The 13,082-nt window shown below is 43.8% G+C and overlaps 1 protein-coding gene across 2 annotated transcripts; it reads right to left on the bottom strand.

Moving 5' to 3' along the window:
- Positions 1-508: 508 nt before the first annotated feature.
- Positions 509-13,023, bottom strand: tox4b (TOX high mobility group box family member 4 b). 2 transcript variants are annotated; one of them, XM_071901351.2, is made up of 9 exons: positions 12,933-13,023; positions 10,709-10,777; positions 9,728-10,000; positions 8,633-8,893; positions 7,453-7,773; positions 6,956-7,036; positions 5,425-6,084; positions 3,341-3,495; positions 509-2,002 (listed from the first exon to the last, which is right to left on the bottom strand). In XM_071901351.2, exons 1-9 carry the CDS (start codon positions 12,936-12,938, stop codon positions 1,945-1,947), a joined length of 1,884 nt encoding a protein of 627 aa, XP_071757452.2. In that variant the 5' UTR covers positions 12,939-13,023; the 3' UTR covers positions 509-1,944. The 2 variants fall into 2 exon arrangements, with proteins under 2 accessions (XP_071757452.2, XP_071757451.2); XM_071901350.2 differs by lacking the exon at positions 12,933-13,023 and adding an exon at positions 11,346-11,694.
- Between the last annotated feature and the right edge of the window lie 59 nt (positions 13,024-13,082).

The raw sequence follows: 13,082 nt of genomic DNA, 5'->3' as shown, positions 1-13,082 counted from the left end.
TCTCCCTCACTCCCTCCCCCTTCGTGTCTTCACATATCAGCCCGCTCCGCTGCACCAGCATAGGGCCTATTTTCTAATTATATATATATATATTTATATAAAACAACATGCATTTATATGTATATAATATGCCTCTTGTCGGTTTTGGTTGTTGACATGTTGTAGAAAAAATAGAAGCGGAATAAGGATCTAAATACGTGGTTAAATCATTTCCGCCTTTCTTTAAAAAATTGTGATTAGTTGATTATGTTTGTGGCGCATGTAATGCATTTATGGCACTGCATCGCGAAACAGCGCCTCCTGCCTCGTTGACCATGCTGCTTTTTCCCGCCACGGCGGATTTTCCCGCCATCGTCATCGGTTTAAAATTCTTCCCCCTGACGTCACTCTCGCGATACAAAGTTCAAATGCCATTCCAGCCACACAGAACTGACACGCTTTCATGAAGGGAATATATACAAACTCCTCACCAAATGTATATTAAAACATAAAATATTTTATTTCACCATTAAAAACATTTCCAGTATATCTACAGTAAACCAGACTGATCACGCCATTATTTTCCCTAATCGGGGTGTAAATCCCAAGTGGTAACAGTTTTGGAAGCAATTTTCTTGCAATAGGTCTGAATGATGATCTTCTGATGAAAACTGTTATTGTTAAAAATTAAAGATTTATATTCCCTTTCCCCTCCGGTAGTGTTGTCAAAGCTGGTGTGTATGTTTTATTCCCATGTCATTTTTTTTTTCTCTCCCAACAATAATTTTCACCAAAATGTTCTCACAAAAAACAAAGCAAAAACAATGTCTGCCAGGTTTTTAAAAAGCTCCTATGTTGCAGGGTATTGTGGCAGGAGTGCAGTACAGTGTCAGCTAGAGTTCTCAAGGCAGAGCAGGAAATTCATTTATTCTTTTTGTTTTGTTTTGTTTTTTTTGTCCATTGGCTGCAGCGGCTGGAGGAATCCTGAATCTTAGCAGCCACTATCACCATTTCTCCAGCTGTGTAAAGTTTTGAAATAGTATCGGATCTCCACATGATAGTTGGTTACCTTCCAAAAGTGACTGGTAGAGTAGGAAAACCTACCAGCCACCACCAAAATTTAAAATCATTCAGCTGGTGTGGAAATTAGCTTTACTTAGACTGTTTGTGCTTAGCCAAATTGTTGGTAGTTTATTCAGTATGCTGGCTAAACAGATCGATCTGGAAACCCAAGTTGCCACCAGCCATTCAACAACAAAGCACCCATAAATTACTGAAGCATGATTTAACATAAATCACTTGTTGACTGGGACTAAATTCACACCGATCGCTCCTCAGTGGTAACAGTCAAGGGAAGGGCATGCACACACGGAGTAGCTTTTCTCTGAAATTAATGAGCTGCATCGATTAACATCTGCAAGTCAGATCATGATTTCTGTTTTTTTTCCCCCTCTCAAAACAATTAAAAACACAACGTCCATCCGTATAAAATGTTCTCATTATTTATCAAGTCCATAATTTAAATTCAAGATCGATGATCGGCATTTTCCACTCTTGTTGCTCTTGTGTGTTGAGGACAGAGTCTGCAGTGGAGAAGCCAAGTCTCTCTAGTTATTATTACTTCTTTTCTCTTCGTTATTCATCCATCCATCCATCCGTCCGTCTTGCTCTGAGCGGTCATTCTTACCATCAGACCCGGGTGAAATAGTATTTGCAAATACTTCTTCTTTGCGTTTCTTTTCATCTGGAGTTAATACATCTGCAGTAAAGTAGTGGCAGGTTGTCAATCACAGAAAAGTATACTACCGCCGACTTTCAAATACTTTCCTGTGATCGCCTCGTCATCGTTTCGCTCTAGATGACAAACCCGCTAAAATAAAACCACGTGTGCAAATACTATCCGACCCGCGATCTGTCTGTCTGTCATTCATTCATCGGCACTCGTCCGTCAGATGCGTCCGTTCCCTATGTGACGGTGGTGGAGTTCTGCCCTCGGATGGCACACCAGGCCATGAACACGTCCCTGAAAAGAAGAAAAAAAAAAAGATTAGAAAGGAATACAGTGTTGTGACTTCTGGGTAAAAACGCACTTCAAAACTCGAATATTAGGGATTAGGGGGAATTTAGAGTTTGTTTTGGTGCAAATTCTCCTAACGTGCGTTCACACTGGGAGCAGCAGGATCAACAAGTCACCAGAAGTTCATTCATTTCCTACAGAGTTGCTTGACCAGGGAAACTCGGCTGATGTGTGTTGGCCAGGCCTGAGCTTTTTGTGTACATCGGCCGCCAACAGCCAATCAGATTTCCGTGCTTCCTTGTTTCCCCTACTGCTGTAATTTGGTTTCATGAACAATGGTTCCGCCTGCCAAGCGCAAAATGGACGAGAAGTTGATTACAGCCATTCAAAGCTTCCCAGTTCTCCCTGCAGCTTCGACTGGAAAGACTACAGAAATATAAACGTCTCAAAAAATGATGCTTGGAGAACAGCTGCATCCATCGTTGGGGTTGAAGGTAACCTCTGAGGTCATTTTTCTCAAGTTTTTTCTGTTTATTTTTGAGTAATGCTACCTAATTAGTGCTTACGAGGTAGTTATGTTAACTCATCAAGACAATGTAACGTTGTGAAAGGCAATATCTACACGATTTGCCTGTTCAAAACTGTAGCTGCATGAGACCCGTTACACAGATGCAACTGGAGCTTCTCGCACCGCACACAATCAGTCTGAATAGAGCGACACATCAACCAAGTTGCTCGCAGTGTGAATGTAAGGTTTCACACATGTATGTACAGTATGTATGTTACCAGGGGGTCAGAGGTCAGAGAGGGACAGATCATATGTGTAGTTCTAATTGGAGCAGGGGTTCAGCGTTCAGCTCGAGAATACGTTGACACATTTTAGTAATCAGAGGTGAAAGCAAATAACACCATTTCCCTAACTTAGAATTTTCAGGACAAAACGAGAATTTAAAATTTCATTCGGCACATAACTTTACCAAAACCGCTACTTCTAGGAAAGAACATAGAAGAGAGTGTGCGTGTGGAACTGTATGTGGGCCAAACATTATCTGCAAATAATTCACAGAACTTGCTTTAATTTACTTGGAGTACCAGTTGGGTGGGGTTTACAGGATCAGAGCAGTTCAGATCCTGTCAGGTAAACCATCAATCACAGAAAAGTATCCTAAGTTAATTGACGTTCAAATACTTGACTGTAATTTTCAAAAGCTCATTGTATTGTCCAATGCAGCACACCCCAACCATCTGATAATCAAAGCAGGTTAAAACAAACCTCCACACGAATGCGTAAATACTGGTGGATCCAGGTTTGGTGTGCGTGTGTTTTGTTTTCTAAATCCACACCTGCAGTGTGTGGCGACACACTCGTTGCTACAGTACTCCTTGTCCCAGTCTTTGCTCTCCACGGCGGGGTTGGTGCAGCCGGCACGCACGCAGATGTTGGGACTGGCAGTGGGGGTCACAGTCGGCCCCGGGGCTACATTCACCTCTACCTCCATCTGAGAGAAAGAGGGAGAGAGAGAGAGAGGGGGGGGTGGGGGGTGAGAGAGTGAGTGAGTGAGAGAGAGAGAGAGAAAGAGAACTACATTTAAAGTCGAGATGAAACGGCATTTCGAGAGTATCTAACTTCCGTATCGTGACGTATTTCCGAGTGAAACAGGAAAGACAGGCGGGACGTAACGTTGGGAGGAATTTGATTTGAACGTTGAAAAGTGGGCGTGTCATAACACCCGAAGACACACCGAAGAACCATGCTGTTGCAAGCTAGCTAACTAATGAATCTTAGCTCTGTGCGCTAAAAGTTGAAGATTGATTGATGGGTGGATGTCATGATATAACTGATTGAAATTGGTTATGGGCATGCTTACGTAAGCACACGGCATATTTTGTTTTACAGGAAGAAAACATGATTGAATTTTGATATAAGAATACAAAGAAATTGATTTTTAGTATTTTTTTTGGCATATATTGGTATATAGGTGCACAATATGACCGGGGATGTGATCTAAAAGGGTTAAAAAAGCATTTTTCATTTCATCTCGACTTTAAGGAATTTATCTGACACTCTTATTCAGAATAGGGCGATAATTCAATATTATCGTTTATTGTCTTTCAGTGGAATCTCATGATGATATGGGATTTTGGGATATCGTGACGCACAATTCTGCTGTCTAAACTGATGATAACAAGCAAATTTTATTTTAAAAATGAAGTATGAAACATTTTAAAGGAATATTATTTGACAATTTCAGTTTTGTTTGACATCACACCTAATATTACCATTCGGTTCAATAAGATGAACATCAACTTGGTTATTTAATGAGATTTTGCATAATGTGAGCCACGTCGCGATGCATATCGATCGAAAAATCCCTATGATTATCGTGGTGCTGATTTCAACCATACCGCCCAGCCCTAAAGACTGACTTAGAATAAACACAACAGTTGAATAAGAACAATATCCTGTCATTACAGGCTGCAACAGGTTGAAATACTTGACACCTTTGCACCATATTAAATAACATTTGTCAACCTCACATAGGACTAGGCGATATGGACAAAATTAGTATCACGATAATCATAAAGAAATTATTTTTATATCGATATACAGCATAACAATATCTGCCAACATATGCAAAATCTCATCATCAAAATAATAGTCATCACATTCAGCTGCATAAAGTAAGATAAACCCTCTACTTTCAATTAGGGCTGAACAATTAATCGAAATTTTATCGAAATCGCAATATGGCCTACTGCAATTTTCAAATCGCAGGAGGCGCAATATTTGTTAAAGGTGAAATGTGTGTCAAAATACCATTTTAAATTAAATATTGTCGTGCTGCAGAGATGTCCTGGCCTACACATCATATTCTACAGACTTAAGAAAACATCTTTGTTTGGTACAGATCCCCGCAAAAATCAAACCATAATCATTTTAATAAGTTTTTCAATGAAAATGAGAATAATGATGTAAAAATGATCATTCCCTCTAATATCGTAAATCATATCGCAATTGCAATCAGTCAAAATAATCACAATTAGATATTTTTTCAAAATCGTTCAGCCCTACTTTCAATCTCCCTGATTTGTTTCAGATCTCATTTTACATCTAGATTTTAATTAGCATTTGCTTTTTATTATTAATTTAGATAACAGAACTGTGTATCACGATAACTCAATGTCATTATTTCATCACTATATAATTCTATTGAAAGAGAATAAAGACTAATATTGAATTATTGCCCAGCCGTAACCTCACAGCACTGTAGACTGCTGATTGCTCTCACCTCCTTCCAATAAAACTTTTACGTTAAATTTCATTATATTTGTCAAACTTAATGCCAGTGCATATTTATTATAGATCTTGGCTAAACAAAAGCACAGTCAGTTCTCCAATGAGTCGTTTTAAACTTTGCTGCGCTCACCCCTTCCTCCACCTCGGCCACCTCCTCCGCTCCCGTCACGCCGGCCGTCTGTCCCACCTCCACCGTCAGAGCGGAGGCGGAGGACAACGAGGCGGGCGTCTCGCCCGCCGACGTCACGATGATGGGCGTGCCCGAGTCCGACTGGAGCGACGACGGGACTATCTTGATCTGCAGGGGGGGCGGGGCCGTGGCGGCGTTCGCGCCCCCGCCTCTTGGTTTGGCCTGCAGAGGCGGGGGGGCCTGGGCGTGCACCATCTGCTGCAGGCGGGGCGGAGGGGGGGTGCTGTGCATCTGCTGCAGCGGCGGAGGCTGGCGCGCCGAGGAGGAGCCCGCCGCCGACGCCGTGACCGTCACGCCGCCGGAGGGCGACGGCGTCTGCTTGATGATGATCTTGGTGACGGTGGGGGGGTTGGGGGCGGCGGCGGTGGCGGGGGGCGGCGGTTGGGGCTTGCTGGCGCCGGTGCGGGAGCGCGTGGAGACCTGGGGCAGGTCGAGGATGATGTTGGAGGTGCAGATGTTGGTGATGGTGTTCTCCTCGGGGTTGTACTGCTGGGCCCGGGTGGAGCGAGTGGCGGGGGCCGAGGCCGAGGGGGCGGAGGCGGTGGGAGCCGGGACTGGAGGGGGGGGCGACGGGGCCGTATCCAGTACTTCAATGGGGGCCTGAGGAGAGGAGGAGGGGCGGAGATAATGAAGACATAAGAGAAAACAGCATCAGAGCAACTCCATTCATACACCTGTTACTGACAGTGTTTGGATCAGATGTGTTTGTCAGGTTAAAACAGTGTCTGAGCTGCTAGAGTGAGTTTCACTGGTATCTACTAGGGATGAGACGATGTGCTTATCTCACGATATGATTCGATACGTGATATGTGGTTCACGATTCAATGCAACCACGATACGATGTAATAAATAAAAGTTCAATGACAAGTTCACGAAGTCTGACCGTGGAGAATTATGTTTATTTCTGAGCCACAAATCTTTATAGCGATGTCAGTGGCTTGCTACAATATAAACAATTTAAAAATGTCATCACAAAGTGCAGATAATATAATTTGGATGGAGCTTGTGAAATTATGATGGGCAATCCATCTCATTTGTGATTACTACAGCAGAATAAAATGGAGCTAATATCGCGATTTATTTTTCTGCCCCACGATACGCATTGTCACATTTTTGTATTGCAATATACTGACTTCCGATATATCGTCTCATCCCTAGTTTCTACTGTATCTTACCCAGCACCTCACTTTGATATGCATGTCAAACTTTACAGCGTGGAACATCACTAATACAACTGATATTACCCGATGTTCATCACTTAATATTTAAAAACAGATAATTCCATCCTCTTAAATGTTGCCATTTTGTAAGGAGAGCGCTCTACATAACTAATAATTTCAGTGATATTCAATTGAAGAGATTTACTTTCATGCCAGCAATCATTTTATCAGAATAGCTGTCAAATTCTCCAAATGGTGGCTCTCTCACTGTGGAGCTGTAAAGATCCAGAATCAGACACTCCGCCTCTCACCTGAGAAATCTGGCTGGCTCTGTAGGCTGCCAGCGCTTTCAAGTACTCCTTCTTCGCCGCTTCATTCTTCCTCTTGTAAACCTGAGAGCGTGGGGGGGGGGGGGGGATTATGAGCACCGGCAGCCGTGTGTGAAATAAGACTCGCACATTCATCTTTTCACATCTTAATGAGCCCGTATCTGCTTTCACACAGCTGACTGAATGAGGGAGATTTCAAATGCATCTTCATAAAAGACAGGGTTCTTACACATGCATATCAATCAAACTGACTCTTTTCACGATGTATAGCACAGTTTCCATGGCTGAAATTTGTCGCCGTCTCTTTTCAAGCGTTACATTTTTTTGTTGACTAGCTGCTTTGAATGTCCCAGGTCTCGTTTTAGCCAATTACAACTATCCTTTGTGATTTATCTGATCACAAAATTGGTAATAGGCGTCATTATTCCTTCAAATTTAACTAGATCTACCAGCTTGACATTAAACACTTTCCCACCGACCTGTTTCTGCTCCTCCCCCAGGCTGTCCCACATGGAGGCCACTATCTTGGACACTTCTCCGAACGTGGCGTTGGGATTTTGTCCCTTAATAGCCGCCTGTGTGTCCCTGAAGAACAAGGCGTAGGCCGACACGGGCTTCTGAGGCTCGTTGGGGTCCTTCTTCCTCTTCTCCTTCTTCGCTCCTCCCGCTCTTCCTTTCCGTCTCATGGCTAGGGAGGCGGCGGAGGAGGGGGCGGGGAGGGGGGAGTCGGACAGAGAGGGATCGAGGGAGATGACTCCGGGGGAGACGGCGAGAGAGACTGGCGATTCCACCAGGACGCTCTGATAGGAGGGACAGAGAGCGGACAAGAAAGCGTGGGTTAAAATGTATCTGTAATGTTTCTCATTGGTGTGTTTTACCCTGCTTGGGTGCAAGTTTGGTGACGCTTGCCAGGACAATAAACCGAAAGTATTTGAAATTAAATTTAGCATTGTTTTTGTGATTGACAGTCTTGCTATCGGAGATGCACTGATGCTGTAAAACCAACATCTGGTACACTAATTATTTGCGAATACTTCTTATTTAATTTTGACCTATATTTATCCAAGGAAGGCCTGCTGAGCGTGCATGTTCAATTTTAAGCACTGCGCCCTGCTTCACATTCATACGGTCACATGCATTCCCACCTGGGAATTTCCCAGTACACCCAGTCTTCTACAGTTGGCCCCTAAGCAGATATGTTAAACAAGTGCAGGGTTCCTAAATATTTTCAAAATTCCATACTTTTTCCAAACTTAAATTTCTAAATCAGATTTGACTTTGTATAGTGCATGCTGATATAATGGCTGGGAATGTTTGTCAGCTAGTCCATAATATTCTATAACTGAAGACTTATCATTCACAATCACAAATATCACAAGATGTGAACTGACAGTGGGTCAACTTCAACTACATAAATTGTGTAGTCGTACGTGTATATCATAACTGGGCAGCAATATTTTTTATATTTTCCCAACTCTTTGTATGCAGTTTCCAAACTTTTAAAGAGACCTGGAAATTATCAAATTAATTTTCTATACATTTTCACAAAAGAAAAGACATTTCTTCCAATGCTTTCGGAATAAGGTAAAGAGACAGAGGGAGAAATGTCACGGAGGAACGGAAGAGTAACTGAAGCGATGCAACAAGCTCCAGACTCACCCGCCTGAAGTCGTCCATGTCGTCGTCCTGCAGAGAGCTGGTGGGCGACGCCGTGGCGGACAGAGGGTGGTCCGGCGACTGGGAGCGTTGTAATATGTTCCCGCCGCCCAGGCCGAGCCCCAGCTGGGCGCTGAGCTCTGATTGGTCGATAGTGGTCAGCTGGTTGGTCCCCAGTAGCCCGTGGCCCATGTCACTCAGCGGGACGTCGATGGTCATCGGGGACGAGCTGCGGAACTGAGAGCCAATCGGATGGCCGAGATCCTGGGACATTAAGAGGCCAAATCAATGACAACAATGAAACTGTTAATCCCACCCTAGTTTTCAAAATGAGCCTTGGTTTATGTTTATATGATCTGTAACATGGCCAATGCTAGAGCTAGCAGGGTGATCCAGTTAACATGTCAGAATAACAGGGCTCCCACACCCACTTGGACAGAAAATTCAAGCACTTTTCAATGACTTTCAAGGTCTTGTTTAGTGGAATTCAAGGACTCCAACTGGTTGTGTTTTGGGGTAAAACACGACACTGGTCAGAATTAGACTCAGAGCCTCATGGTGAAATCCTTCATGTTAAACCTGGGAAGTGTTAATCCAGAGAGCCGAGGCCTACTGATATTTATAATATTTGAATAAATTGCATACTACCTTTACATATTAGGACTTCATGCATGCATACCAAATATGAGTACCTTGTAGGGCTGAAAGATATTGAGAAAAAATGTAATGCGATTATTTGACAGAATACTGCTTTCTATATATATGATTCATATCATCACAATTTTTTTTAGTCATACATTTTTTTTTAGAACTTTAAAATTGTTGTCAGTGCGTAGGATTTTATGATGAAAGGTTTTCGCCAATATTGTACTTGATTCATGGACCAAAGACTTCTCAGAGCTCTAAAACACCTTGTTTAGAAATCCTTTTTGGACAAAACTCTCTCTTAAGCAATAAATTGCAGCCTCTGTGATTTGGAAATTTCAGAAGTTCATATTATGATTTGATTTTTTTTTCGATTAATTGTTCAGCTCTAGTGCTTTGGGGCTGAAACCAGAGTCAATACTCCGCTAAAAACAGTTCAAATGCAGTCCTCACCATGCCGAGTGAAGAGCCCAACAGAGCGCCCCCTCCTGGCTGGTTGATGACTCCCAGACCCAGGTGCTCCAGTCCCTGGGAGGGGGGGTTGACGAACGTGGAGGCGAAGGAGGGGTCGTCCCCTCCGACCACGGCGTTCCCGGGCACCACCACGCTGTCGGAGGGGTCCCCGAAGTGCGACACCACGTCCGACACGGTGAGGGCCGAGTCCGGGTCCAGCGAGATGGGGGGGATCTCGAACTCCTCATCGCCGAGGCTGGGGGTGTGGAACGTCTGGGGGGGATGGGAGAGAGGGGAAGAGGAGAACGGTGGAAAGAGAAGAAGATGGGAGCGGGAGAGCATGGAGAAAAGAGGAATGGAAAGAGAAAGCAAAAAAGGAAAGAACAGGAACATGGAAGAGGCGGCATAAAAAAGAGTGAATGTGAAAGTAGAGTGGAGGGGGATGAATGACAAATGGAAAAGGGTAAGGATGATAACAGAATCAAAACAAGGATGGGAACAGGAGTGAAGCAAATGAAGCTTAATATCAAGAATTACAGCTCTCTTAAATGCTGAAGCAGCGGCATATCTTTGTACAGACATCAGAAGACATCTGGGACAAACTGATGTCACAAGACCAACTTTAAGATACAGTTTATGAGATTGGAAGTACTGAAACATCTCTAAAATGTTAGGTGTAACATGATGAGGGATCGAGCCAGGCATGGATCATTGCTTTGCCCAGCTACAGCACTTTCAGTGTCTCGGTCAGGCACCGAAAAAGCAGCTTGAAGCTTGTAAATCCCTTTTTCCAAAGATATCGCAGTTGCACAATGTGCTAGAGGACAAACACTAGGCAGCTAGTGACAATGTTGGCGACAGTAAGCCCAAACTAGCATCCATGGGAGGGGGCGCCATCCCCAACAACGTAAAAAGTGTGTGTGTTTCAGGCTGCATCAGAGAGAAAATCAATGGCTTGAGAGAAAATAATCAGAGACCTACCTCTGAAGAGGAGAGAAATGGATGGCTGGACCCAGAAATGGTCAGGTAGCTGTCACTGCCTCCAGGGAACTAGAAGATGGAGATAAACAACAGTCAGGCTACACATACAGAGGGGAAATTTACACCAGCCAGATGCTGCTCTATTTGGGCTGAGGCTGATAGGTTTGTCTACCCGACACTCTGGCAGCTAACCAACCATTGTTTAGAGGGTCTTTTCTATTCTAAAAAAGATCAAACTGGCTGGTTAATGTCTGGTTTCTGCAAAATCACCAACACATTCAACTTCAAATGTGGAATATAACCAAAACCACAGCTCATCTTCATTTTTGTCACTGACAGCATGAAATTAGACAGTCAAGGAGGCAAACATTGACACTCACAGGCACATTATCATTCAGCAAACAATGAGTGAGGCAGTTGGCCTGCAAACACCAAACAGCACAGACATCAAGAATCCAGATGGTTCCCATTTAGCTCAGAGAAATATCAATTCAAATGACAAATAATGCAAGACACTGACATGCGTTCAGCCTGGTTAGTCTATGGCAGGATAAGGGACCAGGTGACAGCCTGCACAGAGGTACTGTGTCTGAGTGAGGGTGAGTAAAGAAGTTTCATCCATTCATTAAAGGGTCACCTTGTTGACAGAGTCAAATCCATTGAAAGTCTGCGGATCCAAGAACTCTGGATCGCCATGCTGCCCGGTACCGTCCGTTAGATCCGAATAAAAATTCAGGTCCATCTTTTCAATTGGGCCTCATATGAGTTGTGTCTTCAATGCAACCAGGTGTTACGCAAGAAGTCGAAATTGCCTACCCTTGCCTTGGACTGCCAATTTTTTGGGGGGTAACGCTAACGCCGTTACAGATAACGGAAAGGCCACCGACGTGACCCCCAGTATCAATTCAAGATTATTCTCCTTATGAAACTGCCGACACTGCAGTTGACAGCTTTTGCACAGATGTTAAGATAGCTCATATGGCTAAACGGAGCATGAGCACGCCAGCAACCATACCAAAAATAACCCGTCTGCTGGCTAGCAACCGAGCTAACGTGGCTACCCTTCTTGCTGACTTGTCCTACTACAGTTTAGCTAGCTGGCTTGACGCAAGGCTGCGGTACTACTTCAGGATCAGCCTGGCGCCCGTCTGTCTGTCCTCAAACGCTACATCTATCAACGGACGCAGCGAGCAGACTTGACCAAACTCTTACAAAAACCTGCGGACGACCGGTATATGCTACTCAGAGGTCTGGAAAACGAAACGACCGTATTTCAGGATGTCTCCGTCGCGACGGAAGACAAACCGTCCCCGTTTTCCTTCGTGGTGCCCGGGCCAGGCTGCTCAATGGATCCCGAGCCATGGATGGATATTATGGGTCGGATGTGATTGGATAGACGGGAGGGGAGGCTGCGTCAAGTTAGACAAACGACGCCAGAATAATACCGGAAGTTAAGCGATACCGGCTTCGAAATAAAACCGGACAATTTGCCACGTTTGATAAGACAAATTGACGTTTAGAGCGCATTAAACACTCATGTTAATCAACACATTAAACAGAGTGTAATTACTGTAAGACAGACACTTAAACCGTGCTATATCAGAGGTTATGGTCATCAAAAGGATTTTATTTTGAAAGTTCGAACCGGAAGTGCACTTTTATTCTGGCTGGTTTGACACTAATCAAACCGGCGACGAGTGTCCGGGTCCTACCATTCATTTCGGTATAACAAAAATGTCAGCGTTTGACATGTGACACTCTAAATGCGGCTAAGAAATAAACAGTTGACACGATCATGTCGTTGAACAGACTAATGTTTTAACGGATGGATTCTATCTTAACCGTTAGCAGTAGCTTGACAGCTTACCTCCCGTTCTTTCACAATGGTTCGCTCCAATGGCCTAGCTAGTTAATACCGAGGTTGTAATACTCAGGGCCATACATTTTGAAAGATCAAGTTTGACACTTCTCGTCCAAAGCCGAAGCATTATCAGCCTTTAATGGGACAATAAAAAAGATGAGGTGAAGTTAATACCGAGTTAATAAAGGGAGAATTAAGGTCAGGTCGGGTGATCCGTTTCGGGCGCTCGTACCTGAAAAGGCCAGTATTGTGTTTGTGACAACCAAAGATTGTTGATACAGGCGGCTGTAGTTGATCACATATGTAGAGAAAAGTGATTTTTATTTTACTATGTCGAAAGTGTCTAACGCTAACTATTCTTACCTCCATGCTCACCCCGAAATCTGATTTTTATCCCACTTTAGTGAACTTCGCCCAGAAATGATTTCCTCAAATATCACAACATGGCACCGGCTTCCGGATTGTACGTACAAGTGGAAGTGACCTCATCACGCAAGGGGGGGAAGTTGACGT

This window comes from Centroberyx gerrardi, chromosome 23, assembly GCF_048128805.1.
Source record: "Centroberyx gerrardi isolate f3 chromosome 23, fCenGer3.hap1.cur.20231027, whole genome shotgun sequence".
NCBI lineage: Eukaryota > Metazoa > Chordata > Actinopteri > Beryciformes > Berycidae > Centroberyx > Centroberyx gerrardi.
Note: the sequence above shows the minus strand (reverse complement) of the source record. Positions and strands in the feature narration are given on the sequence as shown.

What these genes read in the sequence shown, in the direction of transcription:
- tox4b (XM_071901350.2), bottom strand. Translation starts at nt 11,450, where the DNA reads ATGGACCTGAATTTTTATTCGGATCTAACGGACGGTACCGGGCAGCAT. An exon ending in ACATGGACGACTTCAGGCGG is followed by an intron (nt 7,774 to 8,632) that starts GTGAGTCTGGAG and finishes CCCTCCTATCAG; the next exon opens with AGCGTCCTGGTGGAATCGCC. An exon ending in TGGGGGAGGAGCAGAAACAG is followed by an intron (nt 7,037 to 7,452) that starts GTCGGTGGGAAA and finishes CCACGCTCTCAG; the next exon opens with GTTTACAAGAGGAAGAATGA.